Below are 25,968 nucleotides of genomic sequence, written 5' to 3'. Positions count from 1 at the left end.
TCCCCTGCATCGGCAGGCGGACTCTCAACCACTGCGCCACCAGGGAAGCCCTAAATGAGTTAATATTGATGAAGTGCTTTAACCAGTACCTGGCTCATAGCAAGTGCAACTGAAGTCTGCATTAGTGAACTAAATACCGATTTGCATTTAGAAGTCACTGGTCATTCGAGCTGGCAGGAGCCTTTGAGAGAATCGGGTTTATGTGTGTAACTAACATGTTGAGCCTGTCGGACTCAAAAGGTGTAATTTTTATTTTTATTTTTGTCTCCCACGCCTGCTCAGGGCAACGGTCCTTTCCCGTGACTCTTCCAGCCACACTTCGATAACAAAGAGAATTTTTTTTTAATTTTATCAATCCCTATTTCTTTTTTTAAAATTTTTATTGGATTATAATTGCTTTACGATGTTGCATTCATTTGTACTGTACAGCAAAGTGAATCAGCTATATATATACATATATCCCCGCTTTTTCGGATTTCCTTCTCATTTAGGTCACCACACAGAACTGAATAGAGTTCCCTGTGCTATACAGTAGGTTCTCATTAGTTATCTATTTTATACATAGTATCCAATAGTGTATATATGTCAATCCCAATCTCCCAATTCATCCCACCCCGCCCCTTTCCCCCTTGGTATCATTACGTTCTCTATGTCTGTGTCTCTATTTCTGCTTTGTAAATAAGATCGTCTATACCAATTTTTTCAGATTCCTCATATATGCGTTAATATACGGTATTTGTTTTTCTCTGTCTGACTTACCTCACTCTGTATGACAGTCTCTAGCTTCATGCATGTCTCTGCAAATGGCAGTTTTGTTCCTTCTTCTGGCTGAGTAATATTCCATTGTATATATGTACCGCATCTTCTTTATCCCTTCCTCCGTCAGTGGACATTTAGGTTGCTTCCATGACCTGGCTGCCGTAAATAGTGCTGCAATGAACATTGGGGTGCATGTGTCTTTTTGAATTATGGTTTTCTCTGGGTATATGCCCAGGAGTGGGATTGCTGGGTCATATGGTAATTCTATTTTTAGTTTCATAAGGAAACTCCATACTGTTCTCCATAGTGGCTGTATCAATTTACGTTCCTACCAACAGTGAAAAGGGTTCCCTTTTCTCCACACCTTCTCCAGCATTTATTGTTTGTAGACTTTTCGATGATGGCCATTCTGACCGGTGTGAGGTGATACCTCATTGTAGTTTTGATTTGCATTTCTCTAATGATTAGTGATGTTGAGCATCTTTTCATGTGTTTGTTGGCCATCTGTATGTCGTCTTTGGAGAAACAAAGAGAAAGTCTTAATGGCACTTTGAGAAGCAAACGAATTCTGAATCCAGTCATTGAAAGGGTTCCGGCAGATATACAGGCGTGCCTTGTTTACTTGCGCCTTGCTTTATTGTGCTTCGCAGATACTGCATTTTTTTTTTTTTTTTTTTTACAAATTGGTTTGTGGCAATCCTGCGTTGTTAGATGATGGTGAGCATCTTTTTAGCAATAAAGTATTATTTATTTAGTTGTACCGGCTCTTAGTTGTGGCAGGCGGGCTCCCTGATTGCGGCTCACGGGCTCCTTAGTTGCAGCTCATCAGCTCAGTTGTGGCTTGCCTGCTCCTTCGTTGTGGCGCGCAGACTCCTTAGTTGTGGCGTGTGAATTCTTAGTTGCGGCATGCACGTGGGATCTAGTTCCCTGACTAGGGATCGAACCCAGGCCCCCTGCACTGGGAGCACAGAGTCTTATCCACTGCGCCACCAAGGAAGTCCCTAGAAATAAAGTATTATTTAATTTAGGTCTGTATGTTGTTTTTTCAGGTATAATGCTACTGCACACTTAATAGACCACAGTATAGTGTGAACATAACTTTTACATGCACTAGGAAACCGGAAAACTCCTGACTCATTTTATTGCCATACTCGCTTTGTTGTGGTGGTCTAGAACCGAACCTGCAGTATCTCCGGGCTCTGCCTGTACTCGTCCACACGCTCGTCCTTATTTAAAGGGTGGACTCCTCTCCCCGTCCACACTGGTCGGGGTGTCGGTCTTTGCTCCCTCCCTCACCTCTTTCCCTACTCACCAGATGTGGACAGGAGAGGAGAGGGGCAGGAAGGTGTCACTTGACTAGCACTGTGCTAAGCTGGCTTCCTGTGCTCTGGGTCTGGCTGATGGTTGCTATTAACTCTTTGCAGCCGGACCCCTCTGAATATAACTCCCATGTCCGGGACAGGGGCCTCTCCTTTGGCTGACTCCACCTTGCTTCCTCACCCTGGTCTCTTACCCTGCACATTATAACTACCCCTCCATCTTTTTCTACTGAGGGAACCAGGCCTGGAAGGCTGTCTTTGGGCAGGATTCCCTTTAAAAAAGACCCTGTGGCGTAGTGGTTAAGAATCCGCCTGCCAATGCAGGGGACACGGGTTCGAGCCCTGGTCTGGGAAGATCCCACATGCCGCAGAGCAACTAAGCCCGTGCACCACAACTACTGAGCCTGCGCTCTAGAGCCCGTGAGCCACAACTACTGAGCCTGCGTGCCACAACTACTGAAGCCCGTGTACCTGGAGCCCGTGCTCTGCACCAAGAGAAGCCACCACAGTGAGAAGCCCGCACACCTCAACGAAGAGTATTCCCCTCTCGCCGCAACTAGAGAAAGCCCGCACGCAGCAACAAAGACCCAACCCAGCCAAAAATAAATAAATAGATAGATAGACAGACAGGCAGGCAGACTGACCCTAAAGCAGGGAACTCTCTGGTGGTCCAGTGGTTAGGATTCTGCACTTTCACTGCCAAGGGCCCGGGTTCAATCCCTGGTTGGAGAACTAAGATCCCGCAAGCCGCATGGCCAGAAGAACCCAAAAAACGAAAAAGAGCCTAAAGCAATATTTCTACAACGGCTTTTGCATCTGGTGTCCCTTTTTTACCCGCTGTCAAGAGGGTGCGGTGATATTCCCAGACCATATGGTCCCCACTCTGCTGCTGTCAGCTGCTTTTGCTCCCATGGGAACCAGTCCTCTGTGCAGCTTCTTTGCAGGGGACACATACATATGGAGCTCTGAGTGGGCCCAGTGAGGAGCCCTCACAGGCTCTGGGTTGGGAGGAAGTGGTGGCCCCTCCCTCCAGACCCATCCCTTGGGCAGGGCAACTGGGGTGACCCCGGGGGCATGGAAAGCTGCACCTTACTTCTCTTTTTGCTACTTTATTAATATTAAATTTGGAAACTTTGGGCTCTAACACTGTCTCAAGGGGACTGTAGAAGGTGCAAACATGTGGCCTCCTTTCAAGTGCACTTATCCTGGGTGGATGTTGAGTTGCTTGAGTCTCCATGGGCCCACACCCTTCTGGGGACAGCTCCTCCCCAACGCCTGTAATGAGAGAGGGTACACCTCCCAGCGCAGGCTCTGCTCTCGCACCCCTTTTAACCCTTGATCTGGGTGGGAGGCCCCTGGGCTGGGGGCCCATGGCTCGTGTAACCAGTTATCTGAGACCGCCATAGAAACATGCATCTGTGGTCCCTCTCTCACCCCTTGTCTTGGTATCCAGATCATATCTTGGCCCCTCAGTCAAAACTCCTAAATTATTGTCCCGTGTCATGTCTTTTCTTTGCTGATAATTTGAAAATCCTTCTTGGGCCGTTGTCCAGGAGCCCCCAATGGATTTCATGTCCCAAGGGGACTGGGTTGATGCCTGTGGGTCTCCTGATCACCTTGTCCTGAACTCTGCACTACTGCACCCGTGTAGATACCTGAGGGACCATAGGAAACCCCTAAGAGAGCCAGATTTAAGGCGAGCAACATTTCCAGGATCTCTCCATTCATTTGCTCCCCCACCCCCATGGCATCTTCACTTGGTTTTCTCCACAGAAGCCAGTCTTTGGTGCAGCTGATGTACACCCACCACATGCACGCTGCCCCGGGATGGCCCCTTGACTCTTGGAAATAGTTGTGGCGATCTGTCTCTCATCGTTGGCTGCTTGTTGTGACTGGATGGTTTCCCTGTGAATACAGTAGTAAATAAAATAGAGCACCCAGTTTGCTATTGCTGCCCTGGGCCTAATACAGAAAGAAAGTTATATGGAAGGAAGTCACATTATGGCTTTGGAAATTCTTGCATCAGCTGCTCTTAATCAGGCAGCTTTTTCTTCAGTTGTGCTTCTCCTGGATCCATTACTTAGATCAGGGATGTCATGGTGTGTAGCTCCAGCTTTGAAGACAGAAGACCTGGGCTTTAGCTTGAACGAATTCCCTAGCTTCTCTGAGCCTCGGTTTCCCCATATGTAAAATGGGAACAACAGTACATCATACCTCTTCTGCCCGTGCTTATGGAGTTGTGAGAGTCAGATGGACAGTGCTACATGGAGCTGCTTTGTAAGCCATTGAGTGCCAATTGAAAGTCACATGTTGTGGCCAGAAGCCTTCAAGATGGCCCCCAGTGATCCTCACCTCCTGGTATTCACAGCCTTGTTTGTATTCCCTTCCCGTTGAACACTGCCCGGACTTAGTGACTTGCTTCTAATGAATAGATTAGGACAGAGTGGTGGTGTGTGACCTGGAGGCTAGGTCAGAAAAGGCAGTGTGGCTTTCCTCTTGCTTTCTCTTGGATTACACACTCTGGGGGAAGCCGTATTTTAAGCAGCCTTATGGAGGATCCCATGTGGTGAGAAAACAAAGGCTCTTCCCAACCCCCCTGTGAGCTTGGAAGTGAATCCTCCAGCCCCAGTCTAGCCTTCAGATGACTGCAGCCCCAGCCAACACCTTGGCTGCAGTCTAATGAAAGACCCTGGGCCAGATCTACCCGGCCCAGCTGTTACACAACCAGCCCTACATTCCAATCATTAGAAACTGTGTGAGATCATAACTGTTGTTTTAAACTGCTAACGTTTGGGGTAATTTATTAATCTTTTTCGTAGCATGCAATAAGTTACTTTTTTTATTGGAGTATAGTTTATTTACAATGTTGTGTTAGTTCCACCTGTACAGCAAAGTGAATCAGTTATACATATATCCACTCTTTTTTTAGATTCTTTTCCCATATAGGCCATTACAGAGTACTGAGTAGAGTTCCCTGTGCTGTACAGTAGATCCTTATTACTTATCTATTTTATATATAGTAGTGTGTATATGTCGATCCCAATCTCCCAATTTATTCCTCTCCCCCTTACCCCCTGGCAACCATAAGTTTGTTTTCTACATCTGTGACTCTACTTCTGTTTTGGTTCATTTGTACCCTTATTTTAAACTCTGCATGTAAGCAATATCATATGATATTTGTCTTTCTCTGTCTGACTTAACTTCACTCAGTATGACAATCTCTACGTCCATCCATGTTGCTGCAAATGGCATTATTTTGTTCTTTTTTATGGCTGAGTAATATTCCATTGTATATATGTACCAAATATTCTTTATCCATTCCTCTGTTGATGGACATTTAGGTTACTTCCATGTCCTGGCTATTGTAAATAGTGCTGCAGTGAACATTGGGGTGCATGAATCTTTTCGAATTATGGTTTTCTCTGGGTATATGGCCTGGAGTGGGATTGCTGGGTCATATGGTAGTTCTATTTTTAGTTTTTTAAGGAACCTCCATACTGTTCTCTATAGTGGCTATACCAATGTACATTCCTACCAACAGTGCAAAAGGGTTCCCCTGTCTCCACACCCTCTCCAGCATTTATTGTTTGTAGACTTCTTGATGATGGCCATTCTGACCGGTGTGAGGTGATACCTCATTGTAGTTTTGATTTGCATTTCTCTAATGATTAGTGATGTTGAGCATCTTTTCATGTGTTTGTTGGCCATCTGTATGTCGTCTTTGGAGAAATGTCAACTTAGATCTTATGCCCATTTTTTGATTGGGTTGTTTGTTTTTTTGATATTGAGCTGCATGAGCTGTTTGTATATTTTGGAGATTAATCCCTTGTTGGTCGCTTCATTTGCAAATATTTTCTCCCATTCTGAGGGTTGTCTTTTTGTTTTGTTTATGGTTTCCTTTGCTGTGCAAAAGCTTTTAAGTTTAGTTAGACCCCATTTGTTTATTTTTGTTTTTATTTTCATTATGATATGGGTCAAAAAAGATCTTGTTGCGATTTATGTCCAAGAGTGTTCTGCCTATGTTTTCCTCTAAGAGTTTTATTGTGTCTGACCTTACATTTAAGTCTTTAATACGTTTTGAGTTTATTTTTGTGGATGGTGTTAGGGAGTGTTCTAATTTCATTCTTTTACATGTAGCTGTCCAGTTTTCCCAGCACCACTTATTGAAGAGACTGTCTTTTCTCCATTGTATATCCTCGCCTCCTTTGTCATAGATTAGTTGACCATAGGTGCGTGGGTTTATCTCTGGGCTTTCTATCCTGTTCCCTTGACCTGTGTTTCTGTTTTTGTGCCAGTACCATACTGTCTTGATTACTGTAGCTTTGTAGTATAGTCTCAAGTCAGGGAGCCTGATTCCTCCAGCTCCATTTTTCTTTGGGGTAATTTATTATATAGCAGTAAATAACTAATACGGATGTCATTGCTAAGTCCCTACCTTTAGAAAGAGTGATGTTCACTATGGTTCCATATAAAGAAAATCTCCAAATTTAGCATTAAACAGACTAATGCTCCAATTGTGAAACAGTTGTACTAAGGACAGTTGTTCAGTCAGGGTCAGTAAGCCATTGCAATTTGGTTTAGTGCTATTTTCTACTGCTGCATAACTTTCTAAGTTTATTTTCTTGCTCTTTTAAGAATTAACTTTTAGAGATTATATTAGTCAGGATCCAGGCAGGAACATTGAAATCACCCCAGTTATTTTTACAGAGAGAATTTAGTTGAAAGAACCGTTTCCTGGGACTGAGTTATCAGAAAGCAGCCTACATCCCTAGGGCCTGAGGGAACAAAGGGGAGGGTGGGATTCAAACCTTTCATTGCGGGATGCCACTGGGCTGGAGCACGTAACTCTGAGGGGGCAAGATGAGGCTGGTTCTGGAAGTATGGGGGGGGACAAAAAAGCTGGTAATGAGCCAAGCGCTGCTACTGGAACCACCTGAGGGTCCAAAGTGACGCTTGCTAACCAACCTCTCCTTCCTGTCGCTTGTGCACAGGCATGCTCTCTTCCCCCACCCCCTCCCAACCCACCAGGGAGCAGCAGACAAGGCAGAAGTGTGGTTTGCACAGTCCCAGACCCAGCATAGCAGAGCTGAGAGATAACAGCTTAATAAACAGCACAGTGTTACGTCTTTCCTAAGTTAATGAATTATGGGTTGGTTAGAAGGCACATTCCCTGCCAAGGCCTCTCTCTCTGTTGTTCACTGTAGTAGGAGCCTGTAGGGGATGTGGTGTCCCTGAAAGTTCCCCTCCTGGGACTCTGAGATTTCCTGACAGTGCACCAAGTGCTACGAGCCTCCATCTCGCCCAACCCTGCAGCCAACTGAACACTTGCCCACCAGGCTTTCAGCTCGGGAGACCAAAGCCATCATTTTTGCCCTGCTGATTTCTTGCACTCACTGATACAACCTAATGTATATTTAACTTTAAATTAGGAAGAATGAAATAAAATTTAAACATTTTTTTAATTTACATTCATTTCTTCAGTGTCCCCAGCCACATTTCAGGAGCCCAGCAGTCCTACGTGGCTAGTGGCTACCGTACTGAACTGCACAGAATAGAAATTTCCATTATTGCAGAACGTCCTGTTGGTCGGAGCTGTCCTAGAGCCTTTAAAATGCTCATGGCAAAGAAACAAGCTGGTGAGGCGTTGGATGTTCAAGAGGAGAAGGATGTAGTAGGTAGCATCTCCAAGCTTATTTTAACCAATGAGCCCTTCATTTTCATTGATCAAGACTCGGGAAACCTACTTCGGTTTTGTGATCTTGAGGCAGAGACTGGAATTTCTCTGTGCATCGGTGTTCTCTGTCCACACCACGGCCAATATAATTTCTGAGCTCGCTGTTTATTATAGACCTCCTTGCCAGCACGTAGCATCTGCTGTCGTTGCTTCCACGTTCCCCTCGCCTCTTGCCTCAGGATTAGCTTCAAGGGAAACCCAAGATTTTACTCTTAGCGCCCTTGATTGACCTCCCCGCCCCATCTCTCCAACAACCTCTTCCCCCACCCCCCGATCACCACCTTCCCTGTGGCAGCCCCTGGTGGCTCGTGATCCACAGGAGAAAGTCCAAAGCCAGAGCCTTCAGAACGCACAGCGCTCCTGGGTCCACTCTATACTTCACACCCACGGGCTTTGCCTCGAGCTCTTCACCTTGCCCAGAAGTTCTCCTGTTCCTTTGTCCACCTCTTGGAGCCTCCTGGCAGGAGTCTACTTCGCTGGCAGCCCAGCCACCACCCGTTTGGATTGGCCACTGTGTTCATGGCAAGGTCATGCTTTGCCCTGCCTGCTCCTGGCCAATGACCGAGCGTGGTGGGGGTACTAGAACCAGTGTGGCGCTCTTCCAGTGGGCAGCTTTGGGTCAGGGCCTCCCCGGCGGCCTGGCCAAAGCTGTCTCAGAGGTGCTCTGCCATCAAGACGCTTCCTTCCTGCTCCTTTCGCAGGGGTCAGACCTGCACTGCAGTCTGACAGCTCCCCCTGCCCAGCCTGCTCCCTCCCCCTTTATCTGTCATACCGCTTCTCCCAGTAAATCTCTTGTATGTCTAATTCTGACTTGGTATTATTTCTCAGAGACCCAAATTGACACAGCTAGAGCTTCCCCTGACTCAAACCAGGCAGAATCAAGCACTTTTCCGTCCATGTTCTCAGCGCCTTCTGTGTATACCTGTTAGAGCACTTCCTACATTCACCATCACCACTGCCACCCTCCTCGTCACCACGTCTCCTCCACTGGGCAGTGTCTAAAGGTCAAGCACCACATTTCTTACATTCTGGTCCTCCTGTATCTGCCATGCACTAATATGTGTTGATTGAATTAGATTGGGCCCGTTTCTCCTTCGAGGGGCTGAGTGATCCTCTGTCAACGTTGACTAGTGTTAAAGAAAGGCATGTGGCATGTGCCTGGTCAAAGAAGAGATGCAGTGACATCATTTACGCATGAGACCGGCCCCCGTGCGTCATTAATACGAGAGTTAAAGTTCACACGCTCGTTTACTAATGGTCCACTTAGTTTCTAAACAATATGGTACCCACCATCTTTGTTGTATTTTTTCCCAGTAGGCACTCTGCAGTACATGGCGCCTGAGATTATTGATCGACGACCTCGTGGGTACGGTGCCCCCGCTGATATCTGGGCCCTGGGCTGCACCGTCATTGAGATGGCCAGCAGCAGGCCTCCGTCCCACGAGCTCGGTGAACCGCAGGCAGCCATGTTCAAAGTAAGACATGTTGGATGATTTAGGTTGCGGGTGTTGGAGAGAGATAATTCAAATCAAAAATCTCCCAATCCAGAAACCTCTCCACAAAGGTGGAAGAGAAAGCATACAGGTTGTTTTGTTTTGTTTTATTTTTGAATAAGCATAAAATCAGAATGTGATGTGCGTCACAGGCGCAAGAGAGGAGCGCTAAGAGACTAGAAAGCGGAACTCAGCCTTTCCTCTAGCCAAGCAGATGCAACCCTTTACATCCGTGTTCTGAAGAGAAATGCTGACTAGTCCTCAGGTGCAAGGACTAGACAGCACCACTGGTCACAGGAGTTCGCCCGAGGTTCCCCTGACAACTAGGGTGACCACTTGTGTTAGCTAATTGGCTTTACCCAAAGGAAAGATCAACTTCTCAAACCTTTAGGACGGGGCGTAGTTCTGGAGCAAAAGGCTCCACTGAAGTTAGGCCCCTGCTTTCCCACAGAAACCCGGAAATCGGAGCGCTACCTTCCTCGGTGGTGGCATTCCAAAGAGATGGCTCCCAGGTCCTTGAGAAAGATATTTCTGGCAAGAGGCTTATTTGGCTTTTTAAAAGGTTTACATATATCTCGAAGAGAGACACAGAACTTAGAATGACAGGTTTTCTAAAGTGAATGCTCTAAGAAAGGTGGGGGGTATCTCTTTCTTTCTTTCCAACTGAGGGAGTTAAGCTTCTTAGTTAATCTGTACGTGCTCTTACACTGGGTAAGGCTCAAGGGCCGCGTTGGGTGAGTGTCTTTGGAGGACAGGTTTCTGTCAAGATTTGGAGAGGAGGAACTTTGGGTATCAGATGCTGTCTCCTTTGTCCTTCTAAAAGCCTTCCCAGAGCTGACAGGAAGGGTGACCCGTGTGTTGACTGGCCCTATGGGTGGGGCTTTACACTGGACGCGCTCCCTTGGGAAGGGACATGCTTGCTTGCGAGCCCAAGGGAAGCTGATGCAAGGACAGCCAGTGTATCCAAGGTCAGGTCTGCGGCTTCTGGCTCCGTGGACGCTTGAAGTTGAAGAGCAGCTGTAGCCTTCAGAGGTTGTTACCAGCACTGACCTTCCGCGGAGCACTTTTGTTTGCCCCAAAGATAAGAAGGAAGAGAGCAGGGTCCCGGAAGGCTAAGTGGCCACTGCTTACGGATGACAAGGTCACAGTACCTGGAAGCAGCCTGATGGAACGTGATTCCAGAGGCCTTTCTTCCTGCTTCTCTACCAAGCCTGGTGGCCTCCCAGGCCTGTCAGCCCCACAGCCTCCCCGCCTGCATCCTTGCCAGGCCCTCTGGCTCAGTCTCTTCGGCAGAAGGAGCTCAAAGGCCCGAGTGCAGGGCTCTGCCCATGAGCTGGGTGCAGCCTGCTCAGCGGGTTCTGAACGCCCTGTGCTCTGATGCCTTGGTGCACTCCTCAGCCCAGCCCCTGCAGAAGGTTCTCTGAGCTTCCCACCCTCCCAGCAGCTGTGAGATAGCCCTAAAGCCAAGATCTCAAGTTGACGAGTGTCTCCTGGCACCTGCAATCCCAACAAGACCCTGAACACCGCGGCTGGCAGGCAGCAGTGACCTTCCAGCCTTTCCATGTCTGTCCAGGATGGAGCCACCTGGGGCTGGCAAAGGTCTTCCTGCAGCTTCAGTTACAGGCCTCGGAATAAATAGCAGCTGGTGGGCTTCCCTGGTGGCGCAATGGTTAAGAATCTGCCTGCCAGTGCAAGGGACATGGGTTCGAGTCCTGGTCCGGGAGGATCCCACATGCCGCGGAGCAGCTAAGCCCGTGCGCCACAGCCACTGAGCCTGCTCTCTAGAGCCCGCGTGCCACAGCTACTGAAGCCCGTGCACCACCACTACTGAGCCTGTGCTCTAGAGCCCACGAACCACAACTACTGAGGCCCGCGTGCCTAGAACCCGTGCTCTGCAACAAGAGAAGCCACCGCAGTGAGAAGCCCGCGCACCGCAACGAAGAGTAGCCCCCGCTCGCCGCAACTACAGAAAGCCACGCGCAGCAGCGAAGACCCAACACAGCCAAAAATAAATAAATTTATTTAAAAAAACAAAAAACAAAAAAACGTAGTGCCCATGTTTGCACTTTTCTTCTTGAGAGCCAGGGGAGAAGCTACTCCCTTCCTCTCTGAGTTCTTGTCCTGAGTTTTTGTCTCTGGACCCCCCTAGTGCCCTTAGATCCCCACCCCTCAGGCGAGGGGTGCCAGCTGGAATGTGCCCTGCATTTCAGATCTTGTGGGTTGAATTCTATCCAGTGTTTAGTGTTCTCAAAATCCAAAACTCGTTTTTTGAAAATGTTGTGTTATTGTGGTAAGAACACGACGTGAGATTTACCGTTAACAGTATTGCTGACTCAAGGTCCAGCACTGTACAGCAGATCGCTAGAAATTATTTATCTGTTTAAGTGCCACGTGTGCCCAGTGGATAGTAATGCCCCACTCCCCCCTCCCCTCAATGCCAAACTCTCCATCCTGCCCATGAGGAGCAGCGTGTGAGAAGCGGTTGGTGCGCCCCTGGTGCAGGGACTTCAGGCTGTGAAGTCGGAGGCTGGCGGTTTGCTCTCGGCAGCGCCCCGGTCTCACTGAGCGGGCAGGGGAGGCCGTGCCAGCCCCATGGTCGCCGAGGAGCTGGGAATGGGGTGCATCTGGAGGACAGAATGGCTTCCACTCCTGGCTCATTGGGTGGGCTTGGAGACGATGAGGAGAAGACCGTGAACTTTAAAGATGACAACTCCTCAGATGAATGGAGAGCCGTCCCTGATGGGAACGGTCACGCAGGATGGATGAGCGGGACTCGTGGAAGCATTCCCGTGTCACAGTGAGATGTGACGACTCAGCCCGAACTCCTGCTCCCCCACAGGGCGCAGGGACAGAGAGCCTGCGGCAGGACGATGATGAGCTGGCCAGCAGTGGAGCTGAAGCAGAAATTGCAGCAGGAGCCTGAACAGGAAAGGGCAGCGCCGCCTCCCTCAGCCAGTTGCACCCCGTGGGGATGAGGGCGTGGGCCCTGAGTTACCAGCCTCCAGGTTTGCTCTGCCTGTGGTTTACAGCTGGAGGTTGGAGATTTGGGCTGTGAAGGCGTAGAGACTGAGAGGCCAGGGCGCGATGCTCTCAGAGGGCCTCTCACACGTGGCCCTTCATCCTGGACGTCCTCCCTGCATAGTGATCTCAGAGCTCCAAGAGGACTAGAGCAGAAGCCCCAAGGCCTCTTAAGGCCTAGGCTCTGAACCCCCCACCAGTATCACTTCCCCCACAATCTACTGGGCAAAGCAAAGTCAGTCCCCAGAGGCCAGCCGGGGCTAGGACATGGATACCAGTCATTGAAGCCATTGTTGAAATCCATCATCAGCCCCTCCTAGGATGGCAGATACAGGAGCTTTGTGTGGAAGGTATGTACACCTGGATTTGCCCGAGACCACACTGTCTCATCGGTCACCTCTGCCTTCATTGCAGGTGGGCATGTTTAAGATTCACCCTGAGATTCCAGAAACCCTTTCAGCGGAAGCTAGAGCCTTCGTTTTATCCTGTTTTGAGCCTGACCCCCACAAACGTGTCACCGCTGCTGGACTGCTCCAAGAGGGTTTCTTAAGGCAGGTGAGCAAGGGCAAGAAGAACCGAATTGCTTTCAAGCCGGCAGGTGAGGCCTGCTGGGATGGCAGGGGTGACGGCTCTCCCGAACGCTGAGCTTCCCACATGGTGCCCGTGTTTGTGAAGAGCGGTGGGGCTGGTGCATTAGGTGTGGGACGCAGAGACACAGGGAGCCCCATAGGTGACAGCGATGAACCCTCACATACCCAGTGCTCCGTTAAAGCCTTTCCTTTGGGATTGTGCCAGGGAGGGAGGTGGGAGGTACCCTGGCTGGGGTTTTGTGTCTTCCCCGGGTGCAGAGCCTGGCGCTTCATTTTTGGAGCCTGGCCTGTCACCCTGTGCTGCTCCCGACCTTGGTTAAAGGGTGTCTGTCCTGCAGGCCACCGAAGCAAGCAACACCTTCTGGGGCAGTAGGTCCTACCGGGCAGTGATACAGGAGTGGTCCCGGTGTGGATGGGGTCGGGAGCCGGGACAGGGTGCCTCAGCATCTTGCACCCAGAGAGCGACTCGCTGTCTCAGCGTGTCCGAAGGGCTGGTTAGGAATGCAGAGTCTCGGGCCCATCCCGGACCTGCTGAAGCAGAACCTCCATCTCCCCAGGATCCCTGGGTGATCGCTTGCACCCCCAGTTAGAGCAGCGCGGGCTTAGGCCCCTGGGTGCGTCACGTGGCCCAAGGGGCTGCCTGGGGCTCACCGTCCCCATCCCCGGCTGCCCCGCACAGAGGGTTCCAGGCGCGCCACGCTGCCCCTGCCCCTGGCGGGGGAGCTGATGGGCGGCAGCAGCAGCAGCGAGCATGGCTCGGTCTCCCCAGACTCCGATGCCCAGCCTGACGTGTTCTTCCAGAAGTCCCAGACGCCCACGCACCGGTTCAGACACCTGCTCAGGTACGGCCACCCCCCACTCGGGGGACAGAGTCCCTCCCAGGTGTAAACCAGATGGCCGCGAAGGGCTTTCGCTTCCTTTCTGCAGGATCAGCAGGGCAGCCGGGGCGGCCACTGACAGAGAGAGGAGGGCAGTGAGGTCACTCTCTGTCCCTTCCCCTCCCCCTCTCCTCTTCTTCCCCTCCCCCTCGTCGCTTCCTCTTCCCTCCTGTTTCCTCCTCCTCCCCTGTCACCCCTTATTCTCTCCCTCTTACCCCGTCCTTCCCCCTCCCTCCTTTCTCCGTCTTTCCCCTCGCCCCTAACACTGGTGCCTCTTCCTGAGGGTGGGGCTGCGGCGGAGCCACCTCTTAGCCCTTCCCCCACGGTGTCCCTGGGAGGCGGGGATTGTCGCCTGCGTTTGTCCGTAGTGTTCCTGATGAGAGCTCGGCCTCAGAGGACTGGAGCGCAGCCTCGTCACTGGAGGACAGCGACCCCGGGCCTCTTCCTGCTGCGCAAGGACAGCGAGCGCCGTGCCGTCCTCTACAGAATCCTCTGGGGGGAGCAGAACCAGCTGGCTTCCAACCTGCAGGAGTGCGTGGCCCAGGTACAGGCCGAGTGCGGGAGCTGCAATCCCACCCCCTCCGCCCAAGGCCAGGTCCCATCCCAGAAGAGGTCCAAGTGGGACTGGTGTTCCTGCTACCCTAGAACATTTGCACAGTTACAAGAACCACCCTAAGTGTTTCCCAACGTCCTTCCCTTTTCCAACAAAACAAAAGAAAATACAAAAAAAAAAAAAAAAAAAAAAAAAAAAAAAAAAAAGACTTCATTGAAGCCTGAGTTTGCATTTGCGGAACACTGCAGTGAAACCAGGCACTGATGGGGCAGTGCTGTCTCCTGGTGGAAAACAAGCCAAATGGCAGCACAAAGCCCAGTTAACCCCCAGCTGCACCAGTTGCCCTCAGAAGCTGGGAGAACAGCCGCTTTAGGAAGAAAGGTTACGGATGGAAATATTTGAGATTTAACTCATTTTGGATGGGAAAAGGTCCTTCTAGCAAGAGGCCACTGCCCACTATGAACTGTGCGTTGTGACAAGGCCTGTTGGGGGTGGAGGGTGGTTTACAAGGAGTTAAACAGGATGGCAGACCATTCCTTGAGGGGCTTAGTTCTGTTGTTTGCGGGCCAGAGAGGAGAAGGGGGCCACATAACCCTCTAACAGGAAGGATATGGAGGAAATTCCAGGACCAGAGACCGTGTCTCGCCTGGGAAATCCCCAGTTCCATTAGCAAATGGACAGTCTGGTTAATCTAGTTGCCCACAGTACTTCTTGGATTTTCCCTCCCTCTCTCTGAATTACTCAGTGACTGATTTTTTTTAGGGGGTGGGGGTTGGCGATCAGAGTTCGGAAGAGTTGCATCTCTCAGTCGGCCACATCAAGCAAATAATTGCGATCCTGAGAGACTTGGTCCGCTGCCCGGACCACAGGGTGACGGCATCCACGATATCAAAGCTAAAGGTGGACCTGGACTTTGACAGCTCGTCCATCAATCAGATTCATCTGGTACTCTTTGGATTTCAGGATGCTGTAAGTGCTCCATTTGGCCCTAGAGAACATGCCAGAAGGTAGGAAGCCCACTCAAGTGGCTCACAGCCAAGACCATGGAGTTCGATTACCATCATCTCCCGTAGTCTCCATCTCTTCTCACCTGTTTACGCCTGAATCCCGAGTGTCAGCAGTTTTCTAAACACTTGAATATGTGTATACAAGTGACTGGTCTGATTGCACTATGGCCACGGAGAGCAGGAGTGTAGGATTTGGGAACGAGTGGCATCTGCCAGCTGGGTAGGTGTGGGGTTTAAGCTTATGTGTCTGCCCGAACAGGTGAGTTGCTCCAGGCCCAAGATCGTGTCTGGCTTAGCTTTGTGTCTCAAGTCCCCAACACAGAGCCTGAGGTTTCATAGATGCTTCATAAATGTTCGTTGAATAAACAATGAAGAGGCCCATGCGGTAGCTCCGATCTCTGTACCTGTCCCCTAGACCCCCGTCTGACTTGGGGTCAGCTTAAAGGAAGACTCAGTCCAGAAGAAACATAAGTCAGGCAGAAACTCAGGGCAGCACGGTTAACCCTTTATCTCAGAGTAGAAGCAAATTCGAATTAGTAAGAACTATTTCTTAAAAGTACAATGGACCAGAAATCTGGATTTTTGTGATTTGGAGGTAAATAAAAATTTGAGGAACCACTTAATTAGGCCCCAGTGGATGTTTGCGATGGACAACATCATCCGTCGAGCGGTGCAGGCTGCAGTCACCATCCTCATCCCAGGTAAGGGCCCTCTTCTCGGTCAAGGTCAACTTCAGGTGGCTATGGAAAAGGTCAGACAGGTCCTCTGTACTCACCAATTGTTGCTTTCCCTTTCCCATCTTGACTATGTCCGTCCCTGCAATTAAGTAAATGATGTCACAGACCCCTTTAGGGCCAAGATTCTGTGATTCTGAGAACATCTCCTGGTGATGTATTTTTACATGCCCCTAGGCATAACTGAGGAGCACGCACCACAGGTAGACTAAACTCAGGATCTCAAAGGAGCACTGAGCCTGACGGCCTGGCTCCTACAGTGCATCGTCTTGTGTGCTCAGCAACGCCTCCTAGTCGGTTGACGATTTAACAGCTCAGTCTCCTCTCAGAATCATCATGTGGCAGCTACAGACATCTTTGGCTTTTTATAGGCTCTATTTTTGAAATGTTAGAGCAGCTTAGTACCCAAGTTGATTCTCCTTCCACGGTGCCTTCTTCCTAGGAAGGGAGGCTATGCGGCGCTTCGGTTAACATTGCCCCTTCCTCTCATTACTTTGCTCCCTCCCTGTCATCCTCTGCCTGCTCCCCTGAATGCACTCTGCCCAGGCTCAGCTTCTGGGAGTGGCTTGTTAAACCCCAGGACTTCATTATTCCCCAGTCCAAGCAGGAAAGTGTTTGTAGTAAAAGCACGGGCCTGGGTGGAAGCCCGCTTGTCCCTTTTTAAAACTGCCCTTGGCTAACTAAACACCTTGAAGTCTGTTTCCTTATCTGTGAAGTGGTGGGGACCATCTTTTCACTGCAGAGCTAAGTGAAATAGTCTCCCCTCCGTTTTATAAAGTCAGCAGTCCCCTGATGGAGCGTCGCATTGGCCTGGCCGGCCTCTGAACAGCCACGTTTGCTGGCCCGGGACATAAGCTACACCAAGCCCTGGCCTTGTTGAACCGTGGTCCTTTTCTTCCGTGATTCCACAGAGCTCCGAGCCCACTTTGAGGCTGTCTCAGGGACCAAAGGGGTGGATAAGGACACGGATGAGGCAGAAGAGGACTATGCCCCGGCAGACCCACGCGGGAGCGAGGCGCAGGCGGCGTGTGGGTGGAGCAGGCCCGTTTCAGCAGTTGCCCAGGAGGCCCAGCCCCAGCAGCTCCACCAGCAGCATCTGAGCCTCCAGCTGAGCAAGCTCAGGCAGGAGACCAACAGGTGGGCAGGGGTGGGACAATGACCCGGACCAGCCGGTCAACTCAGTGGTCGAGTGCCTCACCCAGGTCTCAGAAAAGCATCTTTATCCCCCAAGGAACTGCGCAAGGAGATATTCTCAGCTTCAACTGGGGGACTAGAAGGATGCCTCCCTTTTTTTTCAATGCTAGGAGTCAGAGAAGTAGAGTGCCTTGCCACAATCCGTACTAAAGGCAGCAGCATCTCAGAGTTTTCCCTGTCTCTTTACCGAGGTGGGTTCCCTGACATGGTGTGTGGGTCCAGCAACTCGGGGGGACATCTGCAGCCCGCCCCTGCCGAAGTAGCTGAGTTGGGGGTCAGTTAGCACTGCGTCGATGGACAGGTATCCCATAACCCTGACCCCAAGGAAGTCTGCCCTGTCCTCTTTGAATCTCTCCCTTGTGTTTTGTCATGATCCCCAGGCAGGCATTAGTGAACCGCCTTCCCCGACAGCGGACCCTGGCACTGCCGTGAGGTTCCCACAAGAGTTGGGCTCTTTTGTTTATTTCCAGGCACATAGTAGGTGTTCAAAACATATTTGTTAAATGAACAAAAAGATTCCCATTTGCGCTGGGGAACCACGTCATCAGTGGGCTTAGCAAACTAGTTGGTATTGGTTCCAAATGATGCCTTGTTGCCCAGTGGTCATTGGGAATGCTAAAATTTAACGGGGACAAACAGTGTCAGGCATACCTATTTCGGAAGAAAAGTTGTACACACCCCTAGGGATCTCTGAAGTTTAATTTTAGGCAGATCTAATCATTTCTTTTTAGAAAGGCCCAGTTTTAATTAACTGGTAGTGGTGGCAAAACTTTTTTTAAGTTTTGAAAAAATGACAAATGTGAAAGTTGATAGTAATACTTAGCCCTTCTTTAAAATGTGTTTCTGGTAAGGTTTATAATCACCAGATTCATAAAATGTTATATATGGGTTCAAAGGTTATTCCTTTCCAGGGTCAATATTGTTATCTTCCATCTCAGAATTAGTAATGAGACAGCAGCCAGCACCTGACTGCGAATGGCTGACAGACACACAGCTCCTACAGACACGCCTGCCCTTGTAGGATGGAGATGCCTTAGCTGTTGCTGGGCACAGCAGGAAGGCACCTTTGGCCCTGAGTGATGCTGATGAGGGTAACACATCTGTCCCGAGTAGTGTCTGTGAGACCAAGCCCCGTGAAGCGTTTAGCGCAGTCTTGGGTAAGTGTTCGCAGTAGTGTCCCTCTCACCTTCCAAGCAGCAAGAGTCTTTCCTGCAGTTCCTCCTTCCCCCTAGCTGTTCCAACAGCAGCAGGGCTTCTGTCTGCTTGGCTTACTCTCCGGTGAGGAGGGAAGGGCCTGACCACTAGTTTCAGCGACTTGACCTGACTTAGGGAGACAAGTTGGCTGAGTTCTACTGATCACCATCAGGTTATCTTTTGGTTCATGATACATATTCTGAGGAAACATATACCCACGCCCTGAGCGTTGGTCTTTGTTTACAAGGGGAGGAAGCACAAGAAAGGTGCTCATGTACAGGCTGAAACCTGATCACACAACTTTGAAGAAACTAGACTGATCGCTGGGATTGTGCCTTTTTTATTTTTTTTAAACCTCTGTTCAACAAATGTTTGAATTGAATTGAATGGTATTAGGCTCTCTCTGGAGGATGGCTTTTTTTTTTTTTAAACCAGACTTCTGGAACACCTAGTTCAAAAAGAGAGAGTACCAGAATCTTCTACGGCAAACCCTAGAACAGAAAACTCAAGAATTGTATCACCTGCAGTTACAATTCAAATCTAATAGTGAGTGATTTTCCACTTGCTCTGACTTATGTGTGTGTGAGACCATTCAAAATCTGGCTGGTATTCTAGTCAGCCTTGAAACAGTTGAGGTTATTCTCGATCAGACCAGTAAGTACTCCAGTAAGATTCCGGAATACTGGTCAATAATAAAAAGGAACTTATCAGTACATTCAAAACCAGATGAATCGCAAATGCATTATGCAAGTGAGAGAAGCCAGATTCAAAAGGCTACATATTATGATTCCATAAGTGTAGAACATTTATAGAAAATTCTATTAAAGGCAAAACTACAGGGACAGAAAATAGAACTGGCTGGGGGGGTGGAATTGATGATAAAAGGCCACGAGAACGTTCTGGCGTGATAGAAATCTCTGTCTTGATTGTGGTGGTGGCTACGTGACTCTGCTTGTCAAAGTTCTTAGCTCTGCATACCTAAAAAGGGTAGTTTATGGCATAAATTATACCTCAGTCAACCAGCCTTATGCGTTTGGTGCCCAAAAGGGCTCTTGGAATGGGGAATGGATAAGCTGAGGCCAAAAATCTCAGTATTAATCTCAGTATTAAAACCTATTTCCTCATTTGAATTCCAGTGCAGTTGCGGATATGATTCCTTAGAAAAGGCATTTTAAAGATGGGAATACACATTTAAAGTAGGAGATAATTAGTTTGAAGTATCACAGGTAAGGAACATTTTTAATCTCTGGAAAGTGACTCCAAGGACTATGGACTGTTGCACAGTGTGTAGCAGAGCAGCTGAGCCAGGTTTAATCCATTTCCTTTTCACATCACATTCTGGAATAATAGTTTATTTCATCCAACTTGTTACTTGAAGAATTTTGCTGTTACACATCAGTATACAACATAACTTTCTAATCTTTACAGAGATTACAGAGAACTCAGCCTGCCCTCCTCGGTCTTATGGGCAGAGAACAGAAAAAGAGCTTGTCGACTGGTTGCAACTGCAAGGAGCGGATACGAAAACAATTGAAAAGGTAAACTTACAACCAAACAAACCATTCCTGTGCTATCATTACAGAGCTGCTTAGCTCTTAATGTATTTGATCTTTGTTTCAGATTCTTGAAGAAGGTTACACTTTCTGATATTCTTAATGATATCACTAAGGAAGACCTAAGATACCTTAGACTACGGTAAGAATAGCTTCAAAACACTTTGTGGAACAGAAAATGACTTTTTTGGTGTAATTTAGGCTTTTTGTGGTACACGGGCCTCTCACTGTTGTGGCCTCTCCTGTTGCGGAGCACAGGCTCCAGACGCACAGGCTCAGCGGCCATGGCTCCCGGGCCCAGCCGCTCCGCGGCATGTGGGATCTTCCCGGACCGGGGCACGAACCCGTGTCCCCCGCATCGGCAGGTGGACTCTCAACCACTGTGCCACCAGGGAAGCCCCTGTAATTAGGCTTTTAAGTAAAGCAGTAGAAAACAAAAGCTGGTAAGTTTCCCCCCTTCATTAACGTTAACTCCCTTTTCTATGGCTCAGTCAGGAAAAAAACTACCAACCTCACTCCAAACTCTGGAGTTTTTCAAGGTTAAAGTTGGGGAAAAGCTGAGAGGGGGCAGAAGCTAAAGGCCCAGTAGAAAAAGTCAAGAGACCGGCCTGGCTGGGAGTGAAGCGAGACATGAGATGCCAGTGGGCTACACCCAAACCCTTCTTTCTTTAACTTGCACCCTGCCTTCTCATCCCCACGTCATCTTAAATAGCCTGCTCTGCACAGATGCAGCAGCACTCCTGTACAGTACCTCTCAGGCCACGTCCCACTCCTGCTAGGCACAAGTGTCACCTCCATATGTGAAGAGAACATATTCCTGTTTTAGTTAAAGTAAGTTTTCAAGTTAGGGACTGCATTTTTAAGACTAGACAGCAAATCTAGACAAGTCTGGAAGGATAGACTATAGCTTTTGCCATAAGGGCTCCTAAAGAAGTATTCTGCCGTGTTGCTTTGACGTTGTCTTCTCTTACGACTCTCTAAAGACGACTCCTTTTTGTTTCGTAGTGGTGGTCTGTCTCCTCTGCAGGCTCTGGACTGCAGTCTCCCAGTACAGAAGACAGGCTCAGGGGGCCCCGGCAACCCAAGATGAGGCTTAATCAATCAGCTAAGCCAGGGGACACAGGGAGCAAGGAGCTGACAACATACACACGAATTCTGCTGCACTTACGCAAGGAAAACACCACTTGAAGTTTTAAAGGATTATGGAAAAAATTTTAACCTTTTATTTTCTCAACATGTTTTCAAGGTGAGTAGAACTTTGTATGTATTGTGAAAACAGTGATTGTAAAACCTGGTCTTGACATCCCAGAGTATTAGGGAATCCTTAAAAATGAATTTTAATTTACTTCAATGGAAAAATATCTGCTGGAAAGGTGAAACAACAGGTGTTTAAAATAACAAAAAGGCTGGGAATCACTGTTTTAGATCACACATTCCATACATTACTATTAACTGGAATTGCACTTAAAATTCAAAAAAGATAAAATTGATAAGAATATGCCTTGTATTTAATGTTTGATATGACTGTAAATAGAAAACTATTAAGAAAATAGCTTCATATTGATACTGAATGTAGAAATGGAGAAAACTAACTTATTTGGCCTTTAAAATGAAGTAGTCTTATTTAAAAATCGAATTGTCCTTCCACCCATGCCTGCTTATAATAAATATTGTGTTTTATTAAGGAGAAATGATGGTTCAGTGTGAACAGGCTTCAGCACCGACATGCACACAAATGGGGGCGTGTGTGCACGTTAGGGTACACCAGGTAAGCTGCTGGGCACTGGGAGGGACAGGACAATGATATCGCCCCACAAAAAGGTGGCAGAGTTGGACAGGCATATAAGGAATTGTTTCTCCTTTTAGCTAAACTAGTATACAACTAAACCAAATAGAACTATTTTAAAGAAGTAATTTGAAGGAGGGTTAAGCCAACTCTTATTACCTATTTTAGACGTACATAATAACTAAAATAACCTTTATAATAAGATCCATACTATCCTTAAGATATAACATTAAAAGACGTTGTATCTTTTAATGCAACACTGTACAAACCACATGCAATTATACTATCTATCTATCTACCTAAATCTACACTTTCTTTCTATGGGTTTTTTTTCCTCCTTAACAAAGTTGAGACCCCAAAGCATTCCTTACAGTTGGCTGCCGAATAGCCCACTGAAGGTGTACCATCTCGCATTAACTGATGGACTTAAACTTGATCCACTGGTTTGCACCCCGGACTTCAAAAGGCGGATCGCTGCAGTAGATGTGATAGCCGAGTTCTTCCAAAGGTGGTTCAGGGTCAGCTGTAGCAAACTGGGCAGCATCCTCAATTTCTTTTCTCACGTCAACATCAATTTCCTAAAAATCAATCAGATTACAGTTCAAGAGATGTTTTGAATAGACAGCAGCTTAGGTACCAACTTGTTCTACTGGGAACCTCTTGCTAGTTGTTAACTCTCTACTAGTACCGGCAGTATACCTATTATTATGGAAAATGTTAGTTTAAACATGACACAACGATCCACGAAGGGGGATTCTGGAGGACAGATACCAACATTAAGACATATACCCTGGCGAGGGAACATTTATGAATTAAAAATCTACAGTATATTTTTAGGAAAGAAGAACTGTGATGGTGGAGGAGGTTAATGTCCTGTGAAAAATAAAAAGTTCTTCAGGGTTTTCCCACAACATGGCTCGGAAAACCCCGAACGAACTTTTTGGCCAACCGAATACAATATGTACTTTCCCATTTACTTCCCTAGTTTACCGAGTGGCAGCTTCTTGTGTAGAGAAAAACTGCTCAAAAAGGAGAGCCAACCTTCAAAGGCAGACTTTTAAACCATCAAGTCACTGTACCTTTAGTTCTTCAACACTGGCCAGATTGCTGTTCACCATCCTATCCTTGAGAAGCATGATAGGGTCGCTCTTACTTCTAACTTCCTGAATTTCTTCTCGTGTACGGTAACTAGAGGGAGGGAAACAGAGTTACAAGTAGATAAGAACAGCGCCGGCACAGCAGAGACAGACAGTCCAGGAAACACAGCAGTCTGTTTCTGAGACGAGGGAGCACGTCAGTAATTATATACTTTCGAAATACAAGAACTCATCCTAATATTCTGTAAGGAAGAGCTGCTCTGTCTTTATAGAAAACTCTACAATGGCAATTCACCTGGCTTCTCTGGCATTCTGACAACTTGCTACTTTGATCTAGAGGTAGGGCGTGAAGGTACTGGTGGAGGCAGGGGAGATGGTTTTCTGTGGTGATAGCTATAACCTTCGAGGCAGCAGAAGGCTAAGCACAAAAAAACCGTGCCTTGCCTTTTCTCCCTTAAGACCACAGAGCAGTGTGGCTGGCAAAAACCTGGAGAGGAGGTTTTCTGATTCTTGATTGTACAACTGACCCTTGTCCTACAGCACTTGAAATAACACTAAAAGCAAAGAAAGGCTCTACCACCATTTTTTTAAAGAACAGAATTACACCAAGTGCTTTCTTCCACGTAAGCTGCTCTTCATAACATTTTCCCTTAGGCCTTCATTCTATACTCAAAGACTTATTACGGCTTACTTTGACTAAATCTACTCTTAATTGTGCCACACTCCGGGACTGCAGCATTACATGCCAGAGTTGCCAGGTGACAAAACTCCTTTTTTTTTTTGACTGATTTATTTCAACATATGCTCCATTCCAGCCAGAAGAGGAATAAATATGCCATGAGAATCTGGGGTAATGCCTACAAAAGGTAAATGCCCCCAAGTATACTACTCTACCATCAGTCCTGTTTTATGCAACAATTCCTCTCTGCAATTGTTTTCTTACTGGTGCTCATGCTAACTAGCATGTACACACTAGAGGAATTTTCAGAATGCTTTCTATATTGGAACCAATTTATTGGAAGGCACGGCTTTCAGGCTCAGACTAACTAATGAATCAATGCATGAAGCCAACTGGTGTCTGGCTTCAAAAAGCAAACACACACTGAAATGCTTTGCTTTTTCATCTAAGTAGCACCATTCAAAGCCCATCCACTTCGGACACCACACTCAGTTTTCCCATGACCATACCTGACTCCAGGATCACTCATGCTGTGCCCATGGTAACGGTAAGTCTGCAGCTCCATCAGTATGGGCCCCTAAAACAGAACCCAGTGGAGGTAAGGTGAAACAATGGCCACAGCCTCAAATGTACGTCCTTTCAGGATCAACTACCTTCATCAGATCTGAGTTAAGAATTTCTTCTTACTTGACTGATTAGCTCTTCTCATTTCTATTACCTATTTATTGCTTCCCGGACCGGGGCACAAGCCCGTGTCCCCTGTACCGGCAGGCGGACTCTCAACCACTGTGCCACCAGGGAAGCCCCATCCTCCTTATTTTTAACAGGAGCCACCCCACCCGCCCCCCACAGCATATTCTGAATCAAAAAGGCAGACAATTCTTTATGTAAAATGTCAATGAGTTCTCTTTCACCAGAATTGCATTTGATATATAATTCTTTAAGCACAGCATAGATTAATGAAGAAAAGCCTATCAGGAAGCAGGGATGGCATTTATCTTCACGGTAAATATGCTAGTCTTTCTGCCCACCCCCTCCTCCCCCCCAGTCACAGGGGAAATCACCTATAAGCATTCTGATCAAGGCTAGAGAAAAACACTAACATAAACCTTAAACCTTAACAACGTAAGATGAAAAGCAAACCTCTAGTCCTCTCGTCCTTCTCCACTTCCCAGCACACGTGAAGAGAGGCTGGATAGGTGACTTTCTACGTCACACCCACTTCATGCAGTGTTTCGTAGGGGACAGCAACCAGTCCTGCTTCACAGAGCTCTAGCTACTGTGTAACTACCAGAAAGCTGGCAGGTGCTGACCCTGCGGCTGGGAGAGCCCGGCTACCACGACGTAGCTTGCTCATCATGCTCCACCAGCCCCCTTTTAGAAAACAACTTTGAACAGAGGGGATGGGGTGGATCTAGGATCCTTGGACAGTTTGGTGTAGTAGTTAAAAGAGGGCGGGGGATGGAATCCAAGTGCTTGGGTTCCAGTTCTGGCTGTACTGTATAGTAGCTACATACCTCAGTTTCTTCATCTACAAAACAGTAATTAACCCAGCTCAGAGGTGCGCCGATTAAAAAAGGTAATGCCTAAGTGCTTAGCACATTACCTGACCTATCATCTCTCAATAACCGTCATCTATTGATTGTTAATCATCCCGTAGCCATTTGGAAGCACGGCTGGTTAGGCTAAGGGGATGGTGATAAAGGGGTTTTTCCAGACCCTCCCCTAATTCCAAGATCAGGCTTTCGTCAGGCTGAGAAAGTCAACACACTACAAACTACTTATCCTGTTTCCACATACTGTTGGGCACCACATATTCTTTCAGGAACTGGGAGAGAGGGGGATGATGATACCCACCACCCAGGGCGTGGACCCCTACTCTCAGAGTCTTGATACAGACCAGTGAGCCCACTGCCACCAACCTGCCATCTCAGTCACCTCATTCTTTTCCTGTTCAACCGTTCTACAGCTCCCTCCCCTCTTCACCCTCTCTTCACCCTCTCTTCCATTTTCATCACTGCCAGCCCAATCTTATTTGCACTACTGCCCAAACACGTACATGAGGGCAGTCACTGAAGGGTAAACCTCAGGGGCCTTTCTGGGCTGTGAAACACTGATTTAGGGAGAAGAACATCTTTCCAAGAACATCTTTCCAGCAGCTCAGGTGGCATGTAAGCCTCTTTTTAGGCCAATCTCACTGTTCCCTTCTCCCTCCACTGCTATAACTGGAAGGGTCAAGATTCTTAGGACTGAAACAGCAAGACTAAGACTACATAATTTAAACGTATTATTTGATTTACAAAAGACAAACTTATACTGGATGCCTATTTTACATAAGCAAAGTTCTGTGCAGGGCACTGCAGGAGTCCCCAGTCTGTTC

At 48.0% G+C, this 25,968-nt stretch overlaps 2 protein-coding genes across 2 annotated transcripts in view; one reads left to right on the top strand and one right to left on the bottom strand.

The window, feature by feature from the left end:
- The window catches only part of MAP3K15 (mitogen-activated protein kinase kinase kinase 15), a 150,593-nt gene extending 129,470 nt beyond the window's left edge, over window positions 1-21,123 (top strand). Inside the window, 14 exon segments of the mRNA XM_024737994.1 lie at window positions 9,130-9,287; window positions 12,738-12,921; window positions 13,593-13,755; window positions 14,160-14,223; window positions 14,225-14,335; window positions 15,128-15,313; window positions 15,947-16,052; window positions 16,997-17,222; window positions 18,909-18,932; window positions 18,934-19,019; window positions 19,902-20,011; window positions 20,094-20,113; window positions 20,115-20,173; window positions 21,041-21,123. Of these exon segments, the coding sequence (XP_024593762.1) occupies window positions 9,130-9,287; window positions 12,738-12,921; window positions 13,593-13,755; window positions 14,160-14,223; window positions 14,225-14,335; window positions 15,128-15,313; window positions 15,947-16,052; window positions 16,997-17,222; window positions 18,909-18,932; window positions 18,934-19,019; window positions 19,902-20,011; window positions 20,094-20,113; window positions 20,115-20,173; window positions 21,041-21,123 (1,580 nt within the window).
- The window catches only part of PDHA1 (pyruvate dehydrogenase E1 subunit alpha 1), an 18,764-nt gene continuing 12,605 nt past the window's right edge, over window positions 19,810-25,968 (bottom strand). Inside the window, exons 9-11 of the mRNA XM_024737995.1 lie at window positions 24,098-24,165; window positions 22,892-23,000; window positions 19,810-22,390 (exon numbers count right to left, since the gene is read on the bottom strand). Coding sequence (XP_024593763.1) covers window positions 22,226-22,390; window positions 22,892-23,000; window positions 24,098-24,165 — 342 coding nt within the window. The 3' untranslated portion in view covers window positions 19,810-22,225. The remainder of the gene's footprint in view (window positions 22,391-22,891; window positions 23,001-24,097; window positions 24,166-25,968) is intronic.

Source organism: Neophocaena asiaeorientalis, unplaced genomic scaffold (genome assembly GCF_003031525.2).
Source record: "Neophocaena asiaeorientalis asiaeorientalis breed wild unplaced genomic scaffold, Neophocaena_asiaeorientalis_V1.1 scaffold324, whole genome shotgun sequence".
Classification (NCBI taxonomy): domain Eukaryota; kingdom Metazoa; phylum Chordata; class Mammalia; order Artiodactyla; family Phocoenidae; genus Neophocaena; species Neophocaena asiaeorientalis.
Note: the sequence above shows the minus strand (reverse complement) of the source record. Positions and strands in the feature narration are given on the sequence as shown.